The 26,142-nt window shown below is 41.6% G+C and overlaps 1 protein-coding gene across 4 annotated transcripts in view; it reads left to right on the top strand.

The window, feature by feature from the left end:
- LOC143041470 (rho guanine nucleotide exchange factor 3-like) overlaps positions 1-26,142 on the top strand; it is a 497,332-nt gene that overhangs the window by 187,694 nt on the left and 283,496 nt on the right. For 2 of the 4 annotated variants that reach the window (XM_076213375.1, XM_076213373.1), the window contains exon 2: positions 25,891-25,935. The exons of the other annotated variants lie outside the window; for them this stretch is intronic. In XM_076213375.1, the coding sequence (XP_076069490.1) occupies positions 25,891-25,935 (45 nt within the window). The remainder of the gene's footprint in view (positions 1-25,890; positions 25,936-26,142) is intronic. 4 annotated transcript variants of the gene reach the window in all.

Raw genomic sequence — 26,142 nt, 5'->3', positions numbered from 1 at the left:
AGCGGAGGAGCAGGCACGGTAAATTGTTATATCCTTGAAAATTTGTGGAAAATGTTTTATAGAAAATGGAACGTCACAGGCTGTGGGAACCCACTGTCAACGTTTAAGCTTTTGAAGTCTTTTGCATAACGGAAGCGTTTGTATCCTTTGGACGTCGCGAGGCTTGATCCGCTTGGCTCTGGAAAGCGCTTTAAAGTACCGAGCTTCCAGGCCAAGAGCTCTCTTCCTTTGATCTGCTCGCCTCTGGAAAGTGCCTTCCAGTACCGAGCTTCTAGGCCAAGAGCTCTCTTCCTTTGATCTGCTCGCCTCTGGAAAGTGCCTTCCAGTACCGAGTTTCCAGGCCAAGAGCTCACTTCGCTTGATGTGCTTGGTCCTAGGAAGTCCTTTCCAATACCGAGCTTCCAGGCCAAGCACTTCCAAGCCAATAGCTCTCTTTGCTTGATCTGCTTGGCTCTGGAAAGTGCCTTCCAGTACCGAGCTTCCAAGCCAAGAGCTCTCTCCCTTTGATCTGCTCGCCTCTGTAAAAGGCTTTCCAATGCCGAGCTTTCAGGCCAAGAACTCTTTTCCCTTGATCTGCTTGCCTCTGGAAAGTGCCTTCCAGTACAGTGCTCCAAGGGCAAGAGCTGCCAGGCCAAGAGCTCACTTCGCTTGATTTGTTTGGCCCTGGAAAGTGCCTTCCAATACCGAGCTTCCAGGTCAAGAACTTCCAAGCCAAGAGCTCTCTTTGCTTGATCTGCTTGGCTCTGGAAAGTGCTGTCCAGTATCGTGTTTCAAGGGCAGAAGCTTACAGGCCAAGAACTTTCCTCGTTTTCGGATCGCTTTCCCCTCCAGTCGAATTTCATTTTTCCATGAGTGCTGGAAAACTTTTTTACAAAGTACAGAAGATACCCTACATACAAAAGGGATGCGTACCCTTAAACACTTTCGTATATTGATAATTCGTATATTGAAGCGAGACTGGCGCTGCGGTTCTGTACAGTATTTTCGTAGTTTTTTCGTACTACTTTTCGTACCATCGAACTATGTGCAATTGTGTAGAGAAAATTTCTCTCTCTCTCTCTCTCTCTCTCTCTCTCTCTCTCTCTCTCTCTCTCTCTCTCTCTCTCTCACTCTCTCACACACACACACACACACACACACACACACACACACACACACACAAACACACTGACACACAAACACACACTGACACACAAACACACACTGACACACAAACACACACACTGACACACAAACACACACTGACACACAAACACACACACTGACACACAAACACACACACTGACACACAAACACACACACTGACACACAAACACACACTGACACACAAACACACACACTGACACACAAACACACACACTGACACACAAACACACACACTGACACACAAACACACACACACTGACACATAAACACACTGACACAAACACACTGACACAAACACACTGACACACAAACACACTGACACACAAACACACTGACACACAAACACACTGACACACAAACACACTGACACTCAAATACACACACACACACACACACACGCACGCACTCGGAGGCACGTAATCTCCCGGATCCTTTCTGCCTGAGTGCCCCACTTTCTGCCGCATCCCGGCGCTTTCCTTACACATCTCTTGCTACATTTCCCCTCCCGACTCTTTCTACCATCTTCCTCCTCTCCTCCATTGTTTTCTTCCTCCACGTTTTTACCCCTTGAGGCCATTTTGTCTCTCCTCCCTCCTTCCCTCCGCCCCACCCCCCCCCTCCCTTCCACGTCGTACTTTTATCTTTCTTCCATTTTTGTCTCCTCCTCCTTGCGATTCGTTTTTGCAGCTTCCGTGCGTCGTCCTCGTCTTTCTTCTTCTTCTTCGTGCCTCACCCTTTCTTGCAGACTCCTCTATATCTTTCACTTTTTCTTGGCCCCTTTCAGTCTCTCCCTCACTCCCGTTGCCTCCTCCTCCCTATCTCTCCTGTTTTATGCAGTGCCATATATCTCCTCCGTTCTCTCCTTCTTCCTCACATTCGTCCTCGTCCGTAAGCTCCTCCTTCCCCTTCGTCTTCTGTTCACTCTTCTACTTCTACTCCTTCTACTCCTTACTCTCACATTCCTCTCTACCTCCCTCTTTCCTCTCTTCCTCTCGCCCTCCTCTTTCCCTCTCCTTCCTCTTCTCTCCCTCCCGCCCTCCTCTCTCCATCCCGCCCTACTCTTCCCCTCCCCCTCTCTTCTCTCCCCCTCCCTCTCTCTCTCTCTCTCTCTCCCTCCCTCATCTCTACCTCACACCACTGTCTCTCTCTCTCCCTTGTATTTTCATCGCTCTAACTTGCACTCTCTCTCTCTCTCTCTCTCTCTCTCTCTCTCTCTCTCTCTCTCTCTCTCTCTCTCTCTCTCTCTCGTATTTTCATCACTCTAGCTTGTACACTGTCTTCTCTCTCTCTCTCCTCTCTCTCTCTCCTCTCCCTCTATCCTCTCCCTCTATCCTCTCTCTCTCTCTCTCTCTCTCTCTCTCTCATGTGATCTATCTTACATTTTCTTGAGTTTGTGTTCAAATCCTGGCGACCTTTCGCTGATTTCCATTTTTCTCCTCCACCAACTTCAACCGTTTCATTTCCTCTCGTCCTTTGTCTTTCTTTTCTCCAGTTTTTATTCTATTCCATTCCATTCTTTATTTCTATTCGTTTATGTATTTAGTTTTAACGCGTATAATGCCCCCACCTTTCTTTCTAAACCTCTTCTTCCGCCTCTTCTTCCACTTTTTCCTCTTCTCTTCTTTCTCCTCTTCTTACTCCTCTTCCTCGTCTTCTTCCATTTCCTCATATTCTCCCTCCTCTTCCTTGTCTTCCTCCTCTTCCTCTTCTTCCTCTTCTTCCTACTCTTCCTCGTCTTCCTCCTTTTCTTCATCTTCTTCCTGTTCTCCCTCCTTTTCTTTCTCTTCCTCATTCCTCGTCTTCCTCCTTTCCCTCATCTTCTGTATTGTCGTCGTCGTCTTCATTGTCGTCTTCTGCATCATCGTCGTTGTCGTCTTCATCGTCGTCGTCGTCGTCGTCGTCGTCCTCAGCATCATAGTCGTCGTCGTCTTCATCATCTTTATTCATCGTCGTCGTCGTCCTCATCATTCCCGTCGTCGCCACGCGGGCCCTGGTTTCTCATCATCTCTCTCTCTCTCTCTCTCTCTCTCTCTCTCTCTCTCTCTCTCTCTCTCTCTCTCACTCTCTCTCTCACTCTCTCTCTCTTTTTAATGGGCAGGGACGTTCAGCGCTCCATTATTCGGTTATCTCGTCTTCCTGGCCGTCGCCGCGTCGTCGAGCCTCCTTTTTAGCGACATCCTTATCGCTCTCGTCGTCGTCGTCATCTTCGTCGTCGTCTATTGTTTTTTCTTCTTCCTTCTATATTGTCCTCCCATCTTCATTTCTTCCTTTTTTATATTCTTCTTTGTCCCTCTTCCTTCTTCATTCCTCTTCCTTCTTCTTCCTTCTACTTCCCTCTTTCTTCTTCCTTCTTGTTTATTCTTCTTACTTCATTTCCCTTCTTATTCTTACTTCTTCATTTTTCTTCCTTACGTTCTCCTTCTTCCTTCTTCCGTTTTCTTCTATCTCCTTATTTACCACCATCACCACACCACCATCTCTTCCACCACCACCACCACCACTGTTACACGACCACCACTATCACCATTTCCACCACCATCACTGTTATACCACCACCAGTGTCATACCACCTCCAGTGTCATACCACCACCAGTGTCATACCGCCACTGTTATACCACCAACCCTTCCACTACTATCACTGTTACACTACCACTACTATTATACCACCGCCACTGTTATACCGCCAACCCCTCCACCACTATCACTGTTACACTGCCACTACTATTATACCACCACCACTGTTATACCACCAACCATTCCACTACTATCACTGTTATACTACCACTACTGTTATACCACCACTGTTATACCACCAACCCTTCCACTACTATCACTGTTACACTACCACTACTATTATACCACCACCACTGTTATACCACCAACCCTTCCACTACTATCACTGTTATACTACCACTACTGTTATACCACCACCAGTGTCATACCACCACTGTTATACCACCAACCCTTCCACTACTATCACTGTTACACTACCACTACTATTATACCACCACTACTGTTATACCACAAACCCTTCCACTACTATCACTGTTATACTACCACTACTCTTATACCACCACCAGTGTCATACCACCACTGTTATACCACCAACCCTTCCACTACTATCACTGTTACACTACCACTACTATTATACCACCACTACTGTTATACCACAAACCCTTCCACTACTATCACTGTTACACTACCACTACTATCATACCGCCACCACTGTTATACCACCATTAACTCTACCACCAACACTTCCACCACCATTTCCACCCATTACACCATTGCCTTCCTTTTGTTGAATTTATCCCTTTCCCGTCCCCGTCTCCGTCCCAATTAACCCTTCTTCTAACTCGCTTCACCTCGCCTCGACTCGCTTGACATTTCAAGCTCATTCTCTTCTTTCTCACCTTCATTCTTCTCGTCCTCCTTGGCCTTCTTATCTTCGTCCTCCTCATTATCTTCCTCCCTCCTTTTCCCTCCTCTTCCTTCCTTCCTCCTCCCTCCTCTTCCCTCCTCCCTCCTCTTCCCTCCTCTTCCTTCCTTCCTCTTCCCCTCTTCCCTCCTCACCCCTTCCTCCTCCCTCTTCCCTCATCCTTCCACCCCTCTCCCTCCTGGTCCCTCCTCATCTCTCCTCCTCCCTATTTGTCCCTCCTCTTCCTCCTTCTCTTCCTCCTCCCTCCACTCTCTGACATACTCTTCCTCCTCCCAGATTCATACTACAACTCTTCTTCTTCCCCTTACTCCTTCATCTTCCTCCTCCTCCTCCTCCTCCTCCTCCTTCCCCCTACTCCTCCCTCGTCACCTTACTCTAAACTCCGTTTCTCATTCGTCTCAGTCTCGAGCAATCGATTCGGGCCTCCGTTTCTCTGCCTAGATCTTGTTCTTATCTCGGGTTCGTCTCCTCTTCCTTCTACTACTCCTCCTCCTCCTTCTCCTCCTCCTCTTCCTCTTAGTCATTTCCTTGCTCCTCCTCTTCTTTTTCCTGCTCCTTGGTCTCCTCTCATTTCTCCTCCTTGGCCTCCTCTTCCTCCTCCTCCTCCTGCTCTTCCTCTTTCTTAACCTACTCCCCTTCCTTCTGCTCCTCCTTCTCCCCTTCCTCCTCCCCCTCGTCCTCCTCTTCTTCCTCTTTTTTTCTACTCCCCTTCCTCCTCCTCTTCCTTCTCTTCGTCGTCCTCCTCTTCCTTCTCTTCGTCGTCCTCCTCTTCCTTCTCTTCGTCGTCCCTTTCGTTGTCCTCCTTGTTGTCACCCTCATCTCCATCCACCTTCACCCACACCCCCTCCTCCACCTGTCTCCTCCTCCCCCTCCCCGCTCCTCTCCGTCCCCCCCCCACATCATCCTGATGTACGTCATCCTCATCCACCCGCGTATCCATTCAGGATCATCCACATGAACCTCTTTATCATCCGCACATTCATCCTCCCCATCGTCTTCATGCTTATCCCTCCTCCTCCTCCTCCTCCTCCTCCTCCTCCTCCTCCTCCTCCTCCTCTTCCCCCCCTTCTCCAGCTTCCTCCCTTGCCCCAACTTTTGTCCCCAGGATTTGCCTCGCACGAAATCTTTTCGTGTCCTCTTCATTACATAACAGGTTTCTCTTCTCCACAATGCCTTCCTTCGTTTTTATCTCTCTCCTCCCTATCTTTCTCTCTCTCTCTCTCTCTCTCTCTCTCTCTCTCTCTCTCTCTCTCTCTTTTCTCTTCTCTATCTCTCTCCCCTCTATCTCTCTCCTCTCCTCTCCTTCCTCTCTTCTCTCTTTCTCTCCCTCCTCTCTCTCCCTCCCTCTCTTTTCTCTATCTCTCTCCTCTCGTCTCTCCTCTTTCTTTCTTCTCTCCTTTCTCTTTCTCTCTCTCTCTCCTTCCTCTGTCTCCCTCTCTCTCTCCCTCTCCCTGTCCAGGTAACCTGTCCCTTTACCACTGTTCTCTGCTCCTGTTCCATTTAGTTTCGCCTTTGTTCCGTTCAGTCTCGACCTGGAGACCAACCGTTAACCCATTTTCTATGATTGAGGCCGTGCGTGCAAGCTCGCTCCCGACTCTTGTATTCGTGTGAATGAAAAAAAAAAAAAAACCCGCTACGAACAGCTGTGCACAACTATCTCGTTTGAGCCTTCCGATGTAGTTTGGGTCATGCACGTGGCTATTTCACTTCGTTTGGTGACAGTTTTTCATTTTCATGTGCTGAAGGGATTTCTCCCCGTCTTCTCTTTTTCTGCATGAGGGGACGGAGAGACGGGGGTCGCAGATGAAGCGAAGCGGCCTTGCTGTGGATGTGCTGTGTCTTGCTGCATTGCGTTTGACCCAGGGTAGTTGTCGGATCCAGGGATGACCCGTCATGCATGAGGAGCTGAGGTGGAAGGGGATGGAGTGGGTGGTTGGGGGGGAACTGAAATGGGTGGGAGTAGGTACGTGCCTCTGACTTGGCTACCTCTCATGTATGGGGGAAACAAACTCCCTGTATAGAGATAATAGTTCATGTGCTGAAGATATAGTTACGTTAGCAGAATAAGAATTGCATTCTGGGAATCATGGGGTATCTTTGGAATATGATTTCGCATCCAACCAGAGGCTTCGGGTATCTTTGGAATATGACATCGTATCCAACCAAACATGGAGTATCTTTGGAATATGACTTCATATCCAACCAGACATGGGATATCTTTGGAATACGACTTCGTGTCCAACCAAAGACATGGTATATCTTTGGGATATGACTTCGTGTCCAACCAAAGACTTGGGATATCTTTGGAATATGACTTCTTATCCAACCGGAGACATGGGATATCTTTGGAATGTGACTTCGTGTCCAACCAGAGACTCAGTCTGGGCCAGTTGACTTCAGCATAATTCGTGAACATCAACTGCGGTATTTGGTGATTATTCTACCCACATTCTTCTCGACCTTGGCCTCCTCATCTTCACCCTCCTCAGCATCCTCTTTTACTCGTCCCTTCTTATCGTTCCTCCCTCCTCCCTCTTCCTCCTCCTTCCTCTTCATTCCTCCTCCTCCTCTTTTACTTATATGTTTTCAACCTTCCTCCTCACTCCTCCCTCCCCCATTCCTCCTCCCTTCTCCCCCTCCTCTTTTACTTGCCCTTTCTCATCTTTCCTCCTCCTCCCTACTCCCTCCCCCTTCTTCTTCCCTCCTCCTCATCCTTCTTCTTCCCTCCTCCTCATACTTCTTCTTCCCTCCTCCTCACCCTTCTTCTTCCCTCCTCCTCACCCTTCTTCTTCCCTCCTCCTCACCTTCCTCCTACCTCCTCATCCCACCTCCTCCCTCCCTCTTTCCCCTCCTCCTCCTACCTCCTCCCTCTTCACCTTCCTCCTCCCTCCTCCTCCCCCTTCTTCCTCCCTCCTCCCTCCTCGATAAGTCGAGACAAAGACTTCCACAAGAGATGACCCTCAATGGAGGAGACGAAGGGGAGGGGACGTCGAGAGTTGTTTGGCGTGGGAGGAAAGGGTGTCTGCATGGAAGCTTGCTCGGAGAGACCGTGGAGAGGGATTGGCGCCGGCGTGTGAGTGAAGCAACGCGCCTCCTGGCGTATGACGCCCCCAATTGATGATGATGACGATGATGATGAATAAGGAAATTTTGTTGATTTCGTGTGAGGAATGCCGAGGATACAGGTATGACCAGAAGGAAATTCTAGTGTCTCCTTATGCTTCAGAGAGAGAGAAAAAGAGAGAGAGAGAAGTAAAAAGAGAGGAGAAAGAGAGAGAAGTAAAGGAAAAGAGAAAAGAGAGAGAAAGGGTGGGGGAAAAAGAGAGCTTAATAGCATTTTTACAGGGAAAATTTTAAATCGTAATTTTACGTCCACAGCAATTTTTGCTCGTGCAGTTCGACACAGCAATTCCAGGTGTGCCTGAGTGGATGTAATGTTACTGTATTTCTCCAATAGGAAATACAACAAAGAGGAATGTTCGGTACGCCCAGTTCCTCGTCTTCATTCAAATGCATACAGTTGTATTCGTAGGACACACACACACACACACACACACACACACACACACACACACACACACACACACACTCGACGGCGCAGCGGTATCTTTCGCAATCGCTATTCCAGCGGTCCGAGTTCGAATCCCGCTCAGAGCTGAAATTATTTTAGCATCACTACGCTGCGAGTCTGTACTCCAACTCTCATGGGCTAGGAGTTGTGTGTGTATGTGTGTGTGTGTGTATGTGTGTGTGTGTGTGTGTGTGTGTGTGTGTGTGTGTGTGTGTGTGTGTGTAAGGTCACAGCATTATCCATAGGTCGGTCATGTATGGGGTATGAGCTCTCGTCCGGGAGGGTAGTAGCTGTTGATCATGAGTCCAACACGTGATCCAAGACCATGGTAAATCACACACACACACATATACTTACATGTATATATATAAGCGAGTATATATATATATATATATATATATATATATATATATATATATATATAATGTGTGTGTGTGTGTTCTGGTGCATGGTGTCCAAGTGTATGTACAATGGCTCTTGAATAGAATTGACTCGTATATTCCGCTCAAGTTTACTGCCAGAATCGCTAGAGCAGTGTCCAAAAGCTGGTGGTTGATATTTTGTTTCACTCGAGTTATCTTGATGGGTCTGGAAACTGAAACGTCGCGGACTCCTCCAATAGATTATTCAGGACAATGTCTTGGCAGAAGACGCTCCCTCTCAATCTCTCTCTCTTTTTTCTCTTTTCCTCTCTTTCATCACACTTTCCCTCCTTCCCTCCTTCGCTTCCCGTTTCCCTTCCTCTTCCCTTAACTCCGACTCTCCTTCACTCCCTCTTTTTCTTCCACGTTTTCTTCCTTCTCCCCTCCCTCTTTCCCACCTCGCCTCTCTTCCTCTTCATCACTTGTTTCTCTCCTTTGCCTTTCTCTTTTTCTTTTCCCTTCTCTCTCTATCTTTCTCCTCCTCTCCCCCTCTCTCTTTTTCCCCAGTCTTTCTCCCTCTCTCCCCACTCTCTCTCTCTCCCTCCCTCCCTCCCTCCCTCCCTCCATCTCTCTCCTTCTCCGTCTCTCCCTCTCGCCTTCCTCATTCTCCCCCTCCCCTATCTCTCTCTCTCTCTTTCTCTTTCTCTTTCCCTCTCTCTCACTCAGTTTTTGGTTACCTGCGAACGCTGGCTGTACTGTCCCTCGAACCATTTCCATAAATGAATCCCATTGTTAAGTACAATTAAAAGAAAGATACTGAAAGGCAAATAGAATTGCACGGGAGTTAGCCGTTCGTGCAATATGAATAATGTTGCAACAACATTTGTGTGCTCGCTTGTGCATTGGAAATGAACTGGTTTGCTGTTAATTTTCGGCAGCCTTTGCATACCTCGCTCCATGAACACACACACTAGAAGCACTGATGCCGTATAACCCCTATTTAATGGTACGATTATCGCACAACGATGATCGTTCATGGCTCAACGATGATCGTCAAGCGATCGTCTTAAGCACTAATTCTTTGTTTTTAGCGTCTCTAGCGGCAGTCGTTCGGAGCAAAACAGCTCCATTCAAAAACAAAGAATTAATGCACTAAACAATCGTTTGACGATCATCGTTGAGCGGTAATTGCGCCGAGAAAAACGTACCTCCACGGCGCTATCGACCACGCAGAAATGTAGCTATTTGTACGGGGCGATGCTGTAATTGGATTGAGTTGAGGCGCGGTGGGTTGGTGGGTGGACCGGGGCGAGGCGAGGTGAGGTGAGGTGGGGACCACTGGGTGTTGTGAGAGGCAGTGCTGCCCTGATTGTTTGCCCTGTTGCGTGGGACGCTGTGTCCCATTCAGGGAGACAATTAATCTTTGCTGCTTCTTGTTTGTTGCAGTAGTATGGCAACACGGCCAGTTCCGCTTGGTATTGTATGTTGGGACGCTTTTATATCGTGTCTGTCTGTTTGTTCGCCCGGGTAGTTTGGTTCTTTGGGTCATTCGGCTCCAGACAATTAATCTTTGCTGCTTCTTATTTATTGCAGTAGTATGGCGACACGCCAGTTCCGCTTGGTATTGTATGTTGAAACGCTGTTATAGCTTGTCTATCTGTTTGTTCGCCCGGATGGTTTGGTTGTTTGGGAAAGTCTGCTTCAGCCAATGGAATGACTCGATGGAACAATGAACCGATCAGCTGGAATGGAAAGGAAATTATTAACTTAGCAAATGAGCATTTAATTTAATTTAAACTTTGCTAATATGGTTTACCTTTGAGACTGAGGTCATCACTTGCTGTAGTGTCTCTGGTCTCTTCTTTGGACCTTTCGCCCGAAAATTCTTGAGGTGATCAATTCAAAGAGAACAACCGAATGCATTTTGACCCAGGCTTCGGCTTGCGTGTCATGGAGCTCTTGCAGTTCGAACACAACTTTTCTCACTGTTCTGTTGCGTGACAGGCCATTAAAGAAAGTTGTGAACGTACTTGGGTTGCTGCCCCCCCCCAAAAAAAAAAAAAAAAAAAAAACGAATATATAAAATAAGTAAATAGATAAATTAAATAAGATAATAAATATAGTAAAATTAAGTAATAATTATTTACATTTCGTTTCTTTTCTGATACATAATGATGGGGTCACACTGTATATGGTATTGCCTCTGGTACTGCTGATCTGGAATGTTGTTCCAAACTGTGCTCACGGAAAGCCCTGGCTCTTCGTTTACATGCAACCTTAGGTAACGCGCGTTCTGTTGCCGGTTCGAACCATTCCTTTGTCTCCACACACTCTGTACCGCCCACCATTTGTCCCGTATTAACCTCGTCAATTCTGTGACTCCCTTAGCAGGTCATTCCCCGGCTAACATCAAGCGATTTTAATCAGCTGAGAGGCAGAGGAACAGGGTTTTGATTGGTCGAGACGGCCCCGGATCCGGTTGGAATCGCCCGGAAGAGGTCAAGTGGGAGATGTCGCCGGATTGAAGGGATGAAATGGACCCTCAGGTGTTGTGGGTCAGCGTTAACATTATCAACCCCTTTTGCTTTGTTGATGATGTTTTTGATCGGTGGTCTCGTGGAGTCGTTAAGTGACAAACATAAATTGATGTAAAAATGGTCTTAGTCAAAGGTAATGGGTTGTTTTCAGTCATGGGGACCCGTGTTCTATCCCGTTTTTTAATATATATATATATATATATATATATATATATATATATAGATTTTTTTTTTTTTTTTTTTTTTTTTGTGGTTAGCCCTTCTAGGGTAGCTGCGACCCACCTTAAAAAATAAATAAATAAATAAATAAAAAAAAATATATAATAAAATCCAATGTGTTTGATAGCAATATAGGCACTCCACGTCAGACAGGCGGAAAATTTACGCCACGACTGATGTACCCCATCTCTACAACATTTGTAAACAAACGAGTCTGGTGTTACTCAGTGGAGTATTTCCCCTGGGACCGAAGAAAGTACAACTCGTTTCGATAAACCCCTTAACCCAGTGGGTCTTTAAAGTTTTTCAGCCCCGATACCCCAAGAGGAGGACGAGGAGGAGTCGGTACCACATTCACCATGTGGGAAGTGAGAAACCCCTGATAGGGCAAACACTGGTCAGTTGCAGCCAGCACTTTTTTTTGTTGTTAAAGCTTTAAGAACACCTGCATTAACCTCTTCTTTACCGACTTGATTTATCCCTGTAGGCCGCTCTGTAGCCCATTGGATACCGTCTTAAACTCGTGAGCAGGTGGTCATGAGTTCGATTCCCGGGGCGTGAATCTGTCTTGCCACGTTGGTTCCCGACAACCCTAGCCAGGCGGAGAAGCTACTCAATAAGACCCCCCCCCCCCAAAAAAAAAAAAAAAAAAAGTGCTGGCTGCAACTGACCAGTGTTTGCCCTATCAGGGGTTTCTCACTTCCCACATGGTGAATGTGGTACCTCCTCCTCTTTTTTCTTTCTTTTTTCTTTTTCTTTTTCCTCTGGGTTGCAGTCCAGGATCTTCCGTTAGGCGTTTCTCCGCGGGATCTACTTATTGACAGTGCAGAGAGAAGTGGGTAAAGAAGCTGGGCAGGTGGAGAGTCCGTCCATTAGTTCCTCGAGCCTGTGTCGAATTTATGAATGTAATAAAATTTCATGGTGGTGGAGAGCCCGTTCCAGGTCACGGAGAAACGTCATTAACCTCAGACGATGGTTCACGTGTGTAGTTTACTAAGGGCAGTTGGACCTGATACATGATGTGTCGAAGCATTAAGTATCCAATGTATGTCTTTATACAGTATCTTTTTACTATACAGAGGGGGTCCTCAAGTTACGTCGGAGATACGTTCTTAGGGATCGACGTAAGGCGGTTTTCGTCGTAAGTCGGAATTACCATAACCTGAAACACCCTAGAGGAATACATATATATATATATATATATATATATATATATATATATATATATATATATATATATATATATATATATATATTATATATATATATATATATATATATCAAGAAACAGACCTAGGCCATAAGAAAATGAAAGGGAGAACATAATTATAGCACAGAACCCAGAAACATTACAAAAAAGAGACAATGTAATTAAAAAAAAAGCTTAGAAATGAGAACAATCCCCAAGATGACAAATACAACTGTACATTCTGTACCGTCGTAAGTCGAGACGACGCATATCGAATACGACATTTGTCTAGGACCTCATATATATATATATATATGTATATATATATATATATATTATATATATATATATATATATATATATATATATATATATATATAAAGTATAGATGCATTAATGGAACAACAACGAAGGATAGTTTTATTGGGCTCTATTGTATTATAGGTCAGGTTTGGGTGCCTGTAGTAGCACATGATGACGGTAAAATTACGTTAACGCAATCGTAGTCTAATTTAAAAGAAACCGAAGTAACAGAGAAAAAGTGTTTTTAGCAAACTCTTTCGCTGGCTGTTGCCGCCATCTTCAGTGGGGTAAGAAGAAAAAGAAAGAAACGTGGCTCACATTCAAGACTCCTCGTATACAAAAACACACACGGGTCAGGAAGTAAGGTCAACTCAGGTCCTTCCTTTGTCTCTCTGGTCTTGATGGAGGCACACAAAAAACTTCTTAATGATGTATGGTTATTACATAATTGGTAGCGACTTTCTTTTTCTGAGGGTCATTGTTAAGAAGTTTAGTCCCAGGATATAATTACTTAGGGACGAAGTTATTACCTTGGCCCTATATTCTAGGGGAGCCAGGCTCACAATACTAAACTGAAAGAACACAAGCTTGACCGAACAGAGTCCTCTACTTGTTCAGTCCGTGCTTCGGGTTGCTGAGATTTATCTTCATCCTTCGTCATCTTAGGATGTTGGGGCTTCTGTGATTTTTTTTTCCATGAAAGTAGCAGTTGCCGACAAGACTGACGAGTTAAACACCATATGAGGACGGAGACTTTATTTGTACGACGTTTCGCTTATTTGAAAAAGCTGTAATAATCGAAACGTCGTACAAATAAAGGCTCCGTCCTCATATGCTTCTGTGATACGAGTGGGTGAATAATCCCAGTAAAATTCCAGAAACACGCAAGCACGGATGTTTAACATGAAATTTACGTTGTCCAATAGCTCCTAACCAAACCATTCCACAGAAAAAATAAATATTTATTTCAAATGAAAAAGAAAAAAAAAATGAAAATTGCGTTGGCGTGTTACTGGAACAGAACCAAAATCCTTATCTGGGAGAAGTCTGTGTGGGAAGATTTCTCCTTCTTTCTGGGATTCATAGATGGGAAGTGTTTCTGAATACAGTAATTTTGCTTTGGCGCTCGAATGTCTACGAACGCGAGATTTGATGGAACGCTTGGTGATGATCAGGTAGATGGAAAATCGCGAAGTACCGTATTTGCAGGCGTATAAGACGCAACGTTGTTTTACAAAGGTATTTTATAGGAAAGAATAGTATGTTTCATCATACATATATTGAAAGGTGTTTTAAAGTGGTCTTGAAGAGAGAATGTACGATTGTGAACATGAGATACAATATTGAGAAAGACGCTTTCTCTCTCTCTCTCTCTCTCTCTCTCTCTCTCTCTCTCTCTCTCTGTCTGTCTTTCTCATTAGGAATGAATAGTATGTTTCATCATACATATATTGGAAGATGTTTTAAAGTGGTCTTGTGGAAAAAATGTACTATTCTGAGCATGAAATATAATATTGAGAAAGATGTCTGCTTCTCTCTCTCTCTCTCTCTCTCTCTCTCTCTCTCTCTCTCTCTCTGTCTGTCTGTCTTTCTCATTAGGAATGAATAGTATGTTTCATCATACATATATTGGAAGATGTTTTAAAGTGGTCTTGTGGAATTAATGTACTATTCTGAGCATGAAATACAATAATGAGAAAGATGTCTGCTTCTCTCTCTCTCTCTCTCTCTCTCTCTCTCTCTCTCTCTCTCTCTCTCTCTCTCTCTCTTTCTCTATGTGGAAGAATAGTACGTTTCATCATACATATATTGAAAGATATTTTAAATTGGTCTTGTAGAGAAAATGTACGATTCAGAGCATGAAATATGATATTGAGAAAGACTCTTCTCTCTCTCTCTCTCTCTATCTCTCTCTCTCTCTCTCTCTCTCTCAATTTGAAAATAGAATTAAGCGCGTCATATACGCCGGCAAATACGGTAAATGCCGTCAGGGGACTCGAATTTGATTATATTTTCCAGGTGGTAAAGGAAAAGAAAATGGTATGAAGGTTCTTTAGTGGAAATGAAATGCCTATTTTTGTTCCAATTTTTAAGCGTTTCTCCTTTGGAAGATTTCTGTTTTGTATTTAGTCAGTTATTTATATGTGTGTGTGTGTATTTGTGTGTGTGCATATATATATATATATATATATATATAATATATATATATATATATATATATACATACCTATAGTTTTAAAACTTGCGAAAAAAACAATTATTAGTCATCTTGTTTATATTCCTCTCCCTATTCCACTCCATCTCTATTCCACCCCAACTCTATTCCATTCCTTCCCTATTCCACTCCTTCCTCTTTTCATTCCTTCCCTGTTACACTCCTTCCCTATTCCACTCCTTCCCTTTTTCACTACATCTCTGTTTCACTCCCTCTCTATTCCACTCCCTCTCTATTCCACTCCCTCTCTATTCCACTCCCGTTCTATTCCACTCCCTCTCTATTCCACTCCCGTTCTATTCCACTCCCTCTCTATTCCATTCCTTCCCTATTCCACTCCCTGTCTGTTCCATTCTTTCCCTCCTTCACTCCATCTCTATTCCACTCGTTCCCTAATACTCTCCTCTCGCACATTCCCCTTTCCAGTCCTCTCTCTCTCTCTCTCTCTCTCTCTCTCTCTCTCTCTCTCTCTCTCTCTCTCCCCGTCTCTTTTTCTCTCTCCCCGTCTCTCTCTCCACCTCCCTCCCCCTTCACTCTCTCTATCTCTCTCCCTATCTCCCCCTTCTCTCTCTCTCTCTCTCTATCTATGTATCTATCTCTTCTCTCGCTTTCTTTTCTTTCTCCGTCACACACTGCCATTACCCCCCCCCCCGTCCCTCTAGCCTTCCCTCCTCCCGTGAGGTCATTTCCTTCGAACAAACTTTGCGTCTCCTGAAGGCCCTTGACCCACATTTTGGGCGTGACGTCATGCACAAACGCAGTTTCTAAAACTTGTTGTTATCGGTAATGGTCGCAGCGCTAGTTCCGTCAACATAACTTTATATATATATATATATATATATATATATATATATATATATATATATATATATATATATATCAGAGTTGCATCATGTGGATTCGGTATACAAGTTTCAACCGGAGTTGTTCGATGCCACTGGTGATCGGGGACTCACGAGTCAAAAAAACAACTCTCTCTCTCTCTCTCTCTCTCTCTCTCTCTCTCTCTCTCTCTCTCTAACGTATATGGCAAGGTGTAGCCAACATTATCGTGCAATGTTTTTGAATAAATCAAAACTGTTTTACGTGTATGACCAAAGACTGTTTTGAAAAACCCACGAGCTTCTAGGTTTAGGATCCTAAATATGTATGTACTATTTATTTGTTCTTATGATTTTTATTGAGACCAGTTACCAGTTTTCGCTTCAAATTTTGTAACAACTTAATAAAATCACCTGGCGGCAGCTAAATTAAAGATGCAAGTCGTGAAACAGCGAAAAGGTTATCATATGTTCCCTCTATCTGTGTCTTGCTGCATTGCTTCTGACCCAGGGCAATGAGCTAGATGCAGGGGTGACCCGTCATCCAGGAGGAGCCAAGAAAAGAGGGAGGGAGGGAGGAAGGGGTGAATGGGAGTGGAATAGGTGGGGATGAAATGGGTGGAAGTGGAATTATGCCTTTTGACTACCTCCCTTGTAAAGGGGAAAAAACCCTTGATCAATGTTGTATTACACACACACACACACACACACACACACACACACACACACACACACATATATATATATATATATATATATATATATTTGTAGAAACCACCGGGAAATTGAAAAAACAGATACCGAACGTTTTCGTCTACTAAGACATTTTCAAAGGTCAATTTCCCGGTGGTTTCTGCAAAAATATTTCATCACGTGTGTTTTGTGATTTCTTTGCATATATATATATATATATATATATATATATATATATATATAATATATATATACATATATATATGTTATATATATGTATATAGGCGTTGTGGCGAAATTGTGCTGTCGCTCGCGGTTATGATAAAAATGTATCGAAGGCAGAAGAGGCGTAGGAAGGACGTGTGTGTGTGGTGGGTTTTTTAATTAGAAGGATTGCGATGATTTATACCTCTTTTTTCATCTTATTTCTGATCGGCCTGGGATGTATTGATCGGACCTGACTGTGATTGGAGCGGTTCGTACGCGCCCGCTCGCTTGGCGTACGCTTTGCATGAGCGTACGCCCTCTCGCTACGCCCTGGCGTCACACCAGGCTAACATGCTACTTGTTTTTGCTACTGCATTTGAGTAGAGACGACTTCGAGTTCCAATATTCTAGACTTCCTTAGGAACATCTCAACAATTTTGTGTCTAACATTCGTATTCTAGGTTTAACTTCTCTTAGTTCGTCGTTCCGTTTCATGACGCAAAAGTAATTTGACATTTGGAAACTGGGGAAAAATATCTTAACCGAAGTCGTTTCTACCCGAACGAGGTAGCATAAGCAAGTAGCATGCTAGCGAGAAGTGCCTAGTGTGCCGTCACCTTCACTGCGCCGGACATTTTTGTAGGTCTTGGGCAGGGACCAGTTCGTGAGCTCGTATATATGAGTAGATTAGGTTTGAACTCGGGTCTCAGGCTCGATTCCTCTCTCGGCCTTCGTACGCTGGATGGCTGTTATGGCAGATGCTAACGAGGCTCGTTCGTTTTATTGATTTCTGTTTCCGTCGCTGCTGTTTGTTGCAGACCTAACTTCTTCTTTTCCTTTCCACCCTCCCTCCCTCCCTCCCTCCCTCCCTCCCTCGTATTTGCCCAGTCCTTGTCGGTATACTATATATACAGTATATACATCTTCGACGATAGCAGACCTAGTTAGCCTTGATATTATAGTTCTTCTCACCCTGAAGAAGCCTCCGTGAGAGGCGAAAAGACTTAAGTTTTCGGTGATTGTGTCAACAGCTTTTGTACTGTTACCTTGTGTTATTATAACCATTGGCATTCAGCAGCGCCTTTTACTGCACCCTCTTCTCCATGATTTTGAAATCATGAATGATTATGTTCATACTTTGAACTGTGAAGACAAAAGATTATTCTTCAAACTGAAGAATTTGAACCTCAAGATAGCCAAAGCTATTAGCGCAGTTGATTTTAATCAAAATTGTCTACGTGAAAACCTGTGCCCTAGAAATATATATATATATATATATATATATATATATATATATATATATGTATATAATGTGTGTTATTCACCAGGGTCTTGGATCACGTGTTGAACTCGTGATCCACAGTTATTTCCTTCTCGTAAGAGAGCTCATATATGACCGATCTATGGGTAATGTTGTGACCTTACACGCACACACACCCCTAACTCCCTGCCCACGAGAATTGGGGTAATGACTCGCAGCGCAGCGATACTGAAATTATTTCAGCCCTGGGCGGGATTCGAAACCGGACCGCCGTAGTGGTGGCCAGGAACTCTACCAACCGCGCCATCGAGTGTGTGTGTGTGTGTGTGTGTGTGTGTGTGTGTGTGCGTGTGTGTGTGAGCAACTCACAAGGACACGTGAATATAATGTTGTATTAAACCATTGCGAAGTGAGAAACGTGGTCCGAACGTTTTCGTCTATTTCATAACCTGAGGATGTCTTAAGATGTACGGAAACGTTTGGACTACGTTTCTGATTTCCACGTGGTTGTCTGCAATATGTGTAATATATATATATATATATATATATATATATATATATATATATATATATATATATATATATATGTTAGTGTTCTTTCGAATAACACCATAGATCTCGGAAGCATTATGTATAACCTCCCATCGAATTATAAACACTCCATATGGAAAATTAAGAACACCTCTGGCTCCTAATCAAACATGTTTACAAGAGAACACACTGCATATTTATACTAATATATATGTATATACGTAAAGTCATTGATGTATTACTCTTAAATTGATTGAAATGCTTTAGGATGAAGAAACTAAAATGGTTAACGCTTCCTCCACATCGGTGTCATATATATATATATATATATATATATATATATATATATATATATATATATATATATATATATTTGGATGATGGAGAACATATATACAGGGGAAGGCTCGGAACCCTATACACTCTAACGTTTCGTTCGCGTAGAACTTCTTCAGAGAGTGTATGTAGAACTGCAATTGGAGTTTATGTACTAAATCTAATTATCTTTTCGGACACTTGGGAAAGGTCGTTTTTCTGGCGTGTTTTAGAATTAAAATACTAGTTTCTTTAGCTAAATTGATAAACCCTCCTCGATGATTCGATGAATTATTAGTAGAAATATATGCTGATTCAACAATTCTTCTAGTGAATTTATCAAAACCTTTATGTAGCACTTCAGCTTCTCTCCAGTTTGGTAAATGATCGAATTTTTCCGCATGAACTACTAAAGAATTAGATGTCCTATGTGCTTTTATGTCGTTTTTATGTTCATAAATTCTTTTTTCTAATCCTCTTGACGATTCGCCATAATACGCCATTGAGCAACTATTGCACGGGATTTTGTATACGACGCTGTTTTCGGAATTGGTTCTCTTTTCAGAAGTCTTTATTAAATCACCTATCCTCTTGTTAGTTATTTTAGCTATGTTTATACCCGATTTTGTTAAATATTTGTCTATTATTGGTGACGTTTCTGAGCCAGGTACTGATATAAAATTTGTATTATTTTTATTTTTATCATTTCTCTCTTTCTTTCCGCGATTGTAAATATTTATTGCTTTTCTTTTTGTTCTTTTCAACATTCCCTCTGGATATCCAAGTTTGTCAAAGGTTTTCATAATGTAATCAAATTCGCCTTCTAGGTATTCATTACTACAGATTCGTAGTGCCCTGAGAAAAAATCCTATTATTATACCACTCTTTGTCCTATCATCATGTGCGGAGAAGTAATGTACTAAATCCTCTTTGTTTGTTTCCTTTCTGTATACTGAGAAAGTTACAGTTTTTCCCACTCGTCGTATTAACGTATCTAGGAAGGGCAATTGTCCGTTTTGTTCCTCTTCTACGGTGAACTGAATATCGCTGTTGACCGCGTTAAGCATTCTCACTTTATTATTTACATTGGTGTTTTCGGGGATGATTGCGAGGACGTCGTCTACATATCTAAACCAGTGTGATCCCCTACCATTAATTCTGATGAAGTTTTCTTTTTCTAATAACTCCATATATAGACAGGCCATCACTGCACTTAAAGGACTACCCATAGCGAGACCTCTATGTTGTTCATATTCGTCACCATTAAAAGTAAACGCACCGAAATTTACGCATAAATCTATCAATTCTATATAATCTTGTTTTCTTATGGGTAGGTCAGTATCGTTCATATCTTTTATTACTCTCTTTACTGCTTCTAACGCACCGTTAGTGGAAATATTTGTATATAACGCCTTGACATCATAGCTTACTAACTTTTTCCCCGTGAAATCTAAATCTTTTAGTCTTGTCAAAAGATCATTAGAATTTTTCAAATGTGTATTGCTGATCGATCCCATTGCCTGTGATAGCGGTTTGGCTAGACATTTCGCTAGTCTGTGGGGTGCACTGCCAACCCCTGAAGTTATGGGTCGCATTGGAACGTTGGGTTTGTGAATTTTTGGAATACCGCGCATTCTGGGAGGATTGGGGTATTCCTCCAGAAGTCCCATTAATTTCTTTCCTTTTTCAGTTTTATTAAGAATTTTTCTGGCATGTTTTTTGAATTGATCTGCTTCATTCGTTACGAAACCTATATGTTTTTTGCGATAAGTATTGTCGTCATCTAAGAGCTCTAACATTTTACTGATATAGTCCTCTTTTGATAAGATCACGATACCACCTCCTTTATCTGCATTGGTGATTACTATGTCTTTGTCTAAGCCTAGATTTATTAAAGCTTTCTTGAATCTTCTGGGGATGACGCATTCGTTTTTAATGGCTAACGCTTGGTAACATGTAACAATCCCCTGTTTGAATCCTTTTTCAATATCGCTGTCACTCCATCTATAGTTTCTCTTAATAAAATCTGTGAATCCCCTTGTGTTAATACCAGTGTCGAATTTAAGTCCTAGCGATAGAGCTTGAATTTCAGTATTCGATAATCTCCTATCTGAAAGATTTGTTATTATTTCACACCTTCCAATTTTATTCCAATCGCTGTTGTCACATAGACTGTTTAATTTTCGCTCTAGTCTTTCATTTTGTGATGTCTTTTCTTTTTCTAATTTATAAGTTAGGTGTGATGGTAATTGCACTCCAAATCTACATGTACATTTATGAGTCGGTGGGCATATGTCTGATGGGCAAATGTCCGGTGACCAAATATTCGGTGTCGGTTTTCCGTTCTTATGGACCTGTTTCCATATTGGTATTTTCACTTTATCACGTAATGTTTCTATTTTGTTGTCCAAATCTTTACAAGCTTCTTCTAAATAAACTTTAGCACACTTACCGAATGGGTTGTTCTCACTAACCAGTTGTTTCGGAGCCGATTTAGGAAGGACCTTTTCTTCCAAGCAATCCTGTAGAAATTTACGTTGTATTACACATCTATCCAACTTGCGTCTTCTGTGAAGAGAGTAATAAAAGATATGAACGATACTGACCTACCCATAAGAAAACAAGATTATATAGAATTGATAGATTTATGCGTAAATTTCGGTGCGTTTACTTTTAATGGTGACGAATATGAACAACATAGAGGTCTCGCTATGGGTAGTCCTTTAAGTGCAGTGATGGCCTGTCTATATATGGAGTTATTAGAAAAAGAAAACTTCATCAGAATTAATGGTAGGGGATCACACTGGTTTAGATATGTAGACGACGTCCTCGCAATCATCCCCGAAAACACCAATGTAAATAATAAAGTGAGAATGCTTAACGCGGTCAACAGCGATATTCAGTTCACCGTAGAAGAGGAACAAAACGGACAATTGCCCTTCCTAGATACGTTAATACGACGAGTGGGAAAAACTGTAACTTTCTCAGTATACAGAAAGGAAACAAACAAAGAGGATTTAGTACATTACTTCTCCGCACATGATGATAGGACAAAGAGTGGTATAGTAATAGGATTTTTTCTCAGGGCACTACGAATCTGTAGTAATGAATACCTAGAAGGCGAATTTGATTACATTATGAAAACCTTTGACAAACTTGGATATCCAGAGGGAATGTTGAAAAGAACAAAAAGAAAAGCAATAAATATTTACAATCGCGGAAAGAAAGAGAGAAATGATAAAAATAAAAATAATACAAATTTTATATCAGTACCTGGCTCAGAAACGTCACCAATAATAGACAAATATTTAACAAAATCGGGTATAAACATAGCTAAAATAACTAACAAGAGGATAGGTGATTTAATAAAGACTTCTGAAAAGAGAACCAATTCCGAAAACAGCGTCGTATACAAAATCCCGTGCAATAGTTGCTCAATGGCGTATTATGGCGAATCGTCAAGAGGATTAGAAAAAAGAATTTATGAACATAAAAACGACATAAAAGCACATAGGACATCTAATTCTTTAGTAGTTCATGCGGAAAAATTCGATCATTTACCAAACTGGAGAGAAGCTGAAGTGCTACATAAAGGTTTTGATAAATTCACTAGAAGAATTGTTGAATCAGCATATATTTCTACTAATAATTCATCGAATCATCGAGGAGGGTTTATCAATTTAGCTAAAGAAACTAGTATTTTAATTCTAAAACACGCCAGAAAAACGACCTTTCCCAAGTGTCCGAAAAGATAATTAGATTTAGTACATAAACTCCAATTGCAGTTCTACATACACTCTCTGAAGAAGTTCTACGCGAACGAAACGTTAGAGTGTATAGGGTTCCGAGCCTTCCCCTGTATATATGTTCTCCATCATCCAAATAATTTGTCTAAAATACTTATCAATATATATATATATATATAATTTTTTTTTTTTTTTTTTTTTTTTTTTTTTTTTTGCCGGGTCGTGAATATTTTGATATTTTTCTCCCCGAATCCCAAACATTTTTACAGAGTCGGTATGTGGATATTTATCAAGGGTATTAGTATTTGCTTTGAACATTTCCCTCAACTTCAGTTGTATATATGCTTTACGTATTGCCTGTGTAGATTTGCATATTTTATGTCTGTAGACGGTAGTCTGTGTGCGCCAAGCGTATTATTTGGCAAATATATTCAAGGCTTTACTAGAGGCTGTCTAGATTCGTGTACATTTTAGGACAGTAGTGTTTAATTGTGGTAGTATGGCATTGAAGCCCCGCCCCCTTTGTAATGGCCTCCTGGTGAGCTAAAATTACATAGACGCACCTCAATGTGCATCTTCGCTTTGTTTTTCATAAGAATTTTTGCATGAATAGATTTTTGCACAGAGCAATGTCCAACAGCATTGCTGTTGGAGTCGGGGCGTGGCTTCGTGTCCGTAATGCCATGGACGGACATTAGTGTATTTATCTAAAGTGCGGTGCCCAGAAACAGAAGGGCATCCTCGCCACTTATACTGGTTTCGAGTTAAGCACGTGTGTGTGTGTGTATATATATATATATATATATATATATATATATATATATATATAAAGAGAGAGAGAGAGGGGGGGAGGCTAACGCCTTTCACGACCCGTGCTCAACTCGAAACCAAATGTGGCGGGGATGCCCCTCTGTTACCGGACGCTTCATATATATATATATATATATATATATATATATATATATATATATATATATATATATATATATATATATATTATATCGATGTGTATTAAAACCTGGCGGGTAATAGCTTAAGTTTTGTTCAGCCTCCTGGTAACTTCGATTGAACGTTGAACTTCGACAAATTGCTAACCCTGCTATGGAATCTGCTGTGTTGACTATCAGACATCTTATTCAGCTAAAGGTTAACCTCAGGGCTGAACTAGGAGGGTGAAGGTCATGGCCAAGACTTCGCCTAGGCCTCAGAGTCTCTCTTCAGCTGAATAAGATCGTCTTGAAGAGTTTCTCAACCTTGTATGGACCCCTTCCTTTGATTTGTATATTCTGGGGACCCCGCGATACGGGATCTAGTTAGTTTTTCTAAGCACGTAGAGATATAAAAGTTATAATAAACTATACAAATCATAGATACATTCTGAAACACACAGCTAGCCAGGGGAACACTAAGAAAAAAAAAATAATAATAATAAAAGATGGACATCTCTATTAAGACACCTTGTGTAATGAATAAAAGAATAGCCATGACAGGATTAAGTGTAACATGTTAAATATCTCTTACTGCAAACCTCTTGGTAGGTTTGCTGTCCCGTTCAGGTCCTCGGGACCCTGGTTGAGAAACACTGATCTAGGGATCGTCATAGCAGAATCTATATTGTGGGTCAATATTAACAAAAAAAAAACAAAAAAAAAAAAAAGGTGATGCACTGTACGGTCTTCGACCTGGCAGAAGTCTCATGAGGTGAGAGATGGCCTCAGGTGTCATAGAAAGAATTTCGATTTTTCTTCATCCTAGCGACGTCATTGTTCCGGGGCACCCAGACGATTTGTTTACTTTGACTCCATGAGTTCTAACTTGAGCTCTCTCATAAGTTCTGGAGTGTTTCAACCTCATCCTCCCCACCTTTCCGTTGAATAAAATCACTTGCCGGTCGAAGGGACAAATACACAAGTCCATCAAAAATGACGGCACACTAGGCTAGCATGTTACTTGCTTTTGCTACTTACTTTGTCATTCAGCTTCTCACACTGTGACGCAAGAGTAATTTGGCATTTACAAATACTCACACAAAATAACAAAAGCAAGTAGCATGCTAGCGAGAAATGCCTAATGTGCCGCCACCTTAAAGTTCCCAGATTGATTGAGCCTTTTATCAACATTCACTTCATTGGATCACGGTCGGTCGAGACGTCAATCGTCGTGGGGTCCGACTTTCGAAATCCGTACAGTGCGTCACGGTTGTCGAAGGGGGTACATAGGAGTACATAGTACAAGTTACTATGCTTTTCTTTATTATATATTTATCTATTATTTCTATATATTTTTTTTATATTGTTAGCATTTTGTTACTATATATTTATTCATTTTTATATTTTTGTTTATCTATTTTTTATATTTTCATTTCAGTTATTTGATCAATATAGATTATTTTTTCATTTTTATTTTCTCTAGATATTTTTTTATTTCATTTTTTTGTTTATTTTTTATGTTATTTTATTTATGTATATTATTTAGTTTTATTATTTAATTTTATTTATTTATTGTTATTGTTATCATTATTATTATCTTAACTATTTTATTTACCTTATTTTATTTTTTATTTACCTATTAATTTGTTTTTTAGTCGTAATCATGAGGTTTCAGTCATCAATTGTTGCCCATGAATCTTGGCAACCCTGCGCTCACTCATGGGAAGTTGCCAGATACTACTGTTGACAACACTAAATGACTGAAACATTCTGATTGGGATTTTCATTTGCCTTTTTCTGAAAAAAAAAAAAAAAAAAAAAATTGTCGCCACAATAAGATATTTTTGGTTTGTGTATGATGTGATTATATACACATGATATAATTTTGTTCTTGTTTTCGTGTGTTAAAGGATACTGTAGTAGTTATATTAGTGCTTATAAAGCTGTATTGCACATTCATAAACCCCTTTATATTCAAAACTCACTGCTGCACACTCATCATTGTGTTCAGTATATATATATATATATATATATATATATATATATATATATGTATATATATATATGCTAATAAGAACACGGGTACGTGTGTTCACTTATGCAAAGTAGACCACTTGTAAAAAGAAACTAACGAAGCAGAGCGCTTTCGTATATATATTACTTTTGCATTGGATGTAATATACGAAAGCGCTCTGCTTCGTTAGTTTCGTTTTTCCAAGTGGTCTACTTTGCATATATATATATATATATATATATATATATATATATATAATATATGTATGTATGTATATATATACACACAGACATCGGACCCAGGGGCATAGGAATATTTTCCTCTCCCATCTGAACAGCGCTTGCTTATGACAATGCCCTGGTGTGTTGATGTGCTGTACGTTTTCCACCCAGATGTGTGTGTGTCGTGTATGCCGGTTATGGTGGGACTCCTGTGACGTAAGTTACATCCAGATAATGACCTCAAAAGTGTTGTTGGTCATTTTGTCACGCGACGGGAAGGTACCAGCATTTTTTAACGATTCTGATACGAGTCCCGATACTGCTCTAAACTTCCGATTCCGTTTACGAGTCCCGATACTGGTCTAAACTTCCGATTCCGGTACGAGTCCCGATACTGCTCTAAACTTTCGATTCCGTTTACGA

Source organism: Oratosquilla oratoria, chromosome 31 (genome assembly GCF_046742065.1).
Source record: "Oratosquilla oratoria isolate Oo_2021 chromosome 31, ASM4674206v1, whole genome shotgun sequence".
In the NCBI taxonomy this organism is placed as follows: Eukaryota; Metazoa; Arthropoda; class Malacostraca; order Stomatopoda; family Squillidae; genus Oratosquilla; species Oratosquilla oratoria.
Note: the sequence above shows the minus strand (reverse complement) of the source record. Positions and strands in the feature narration are given on the sequence as shown.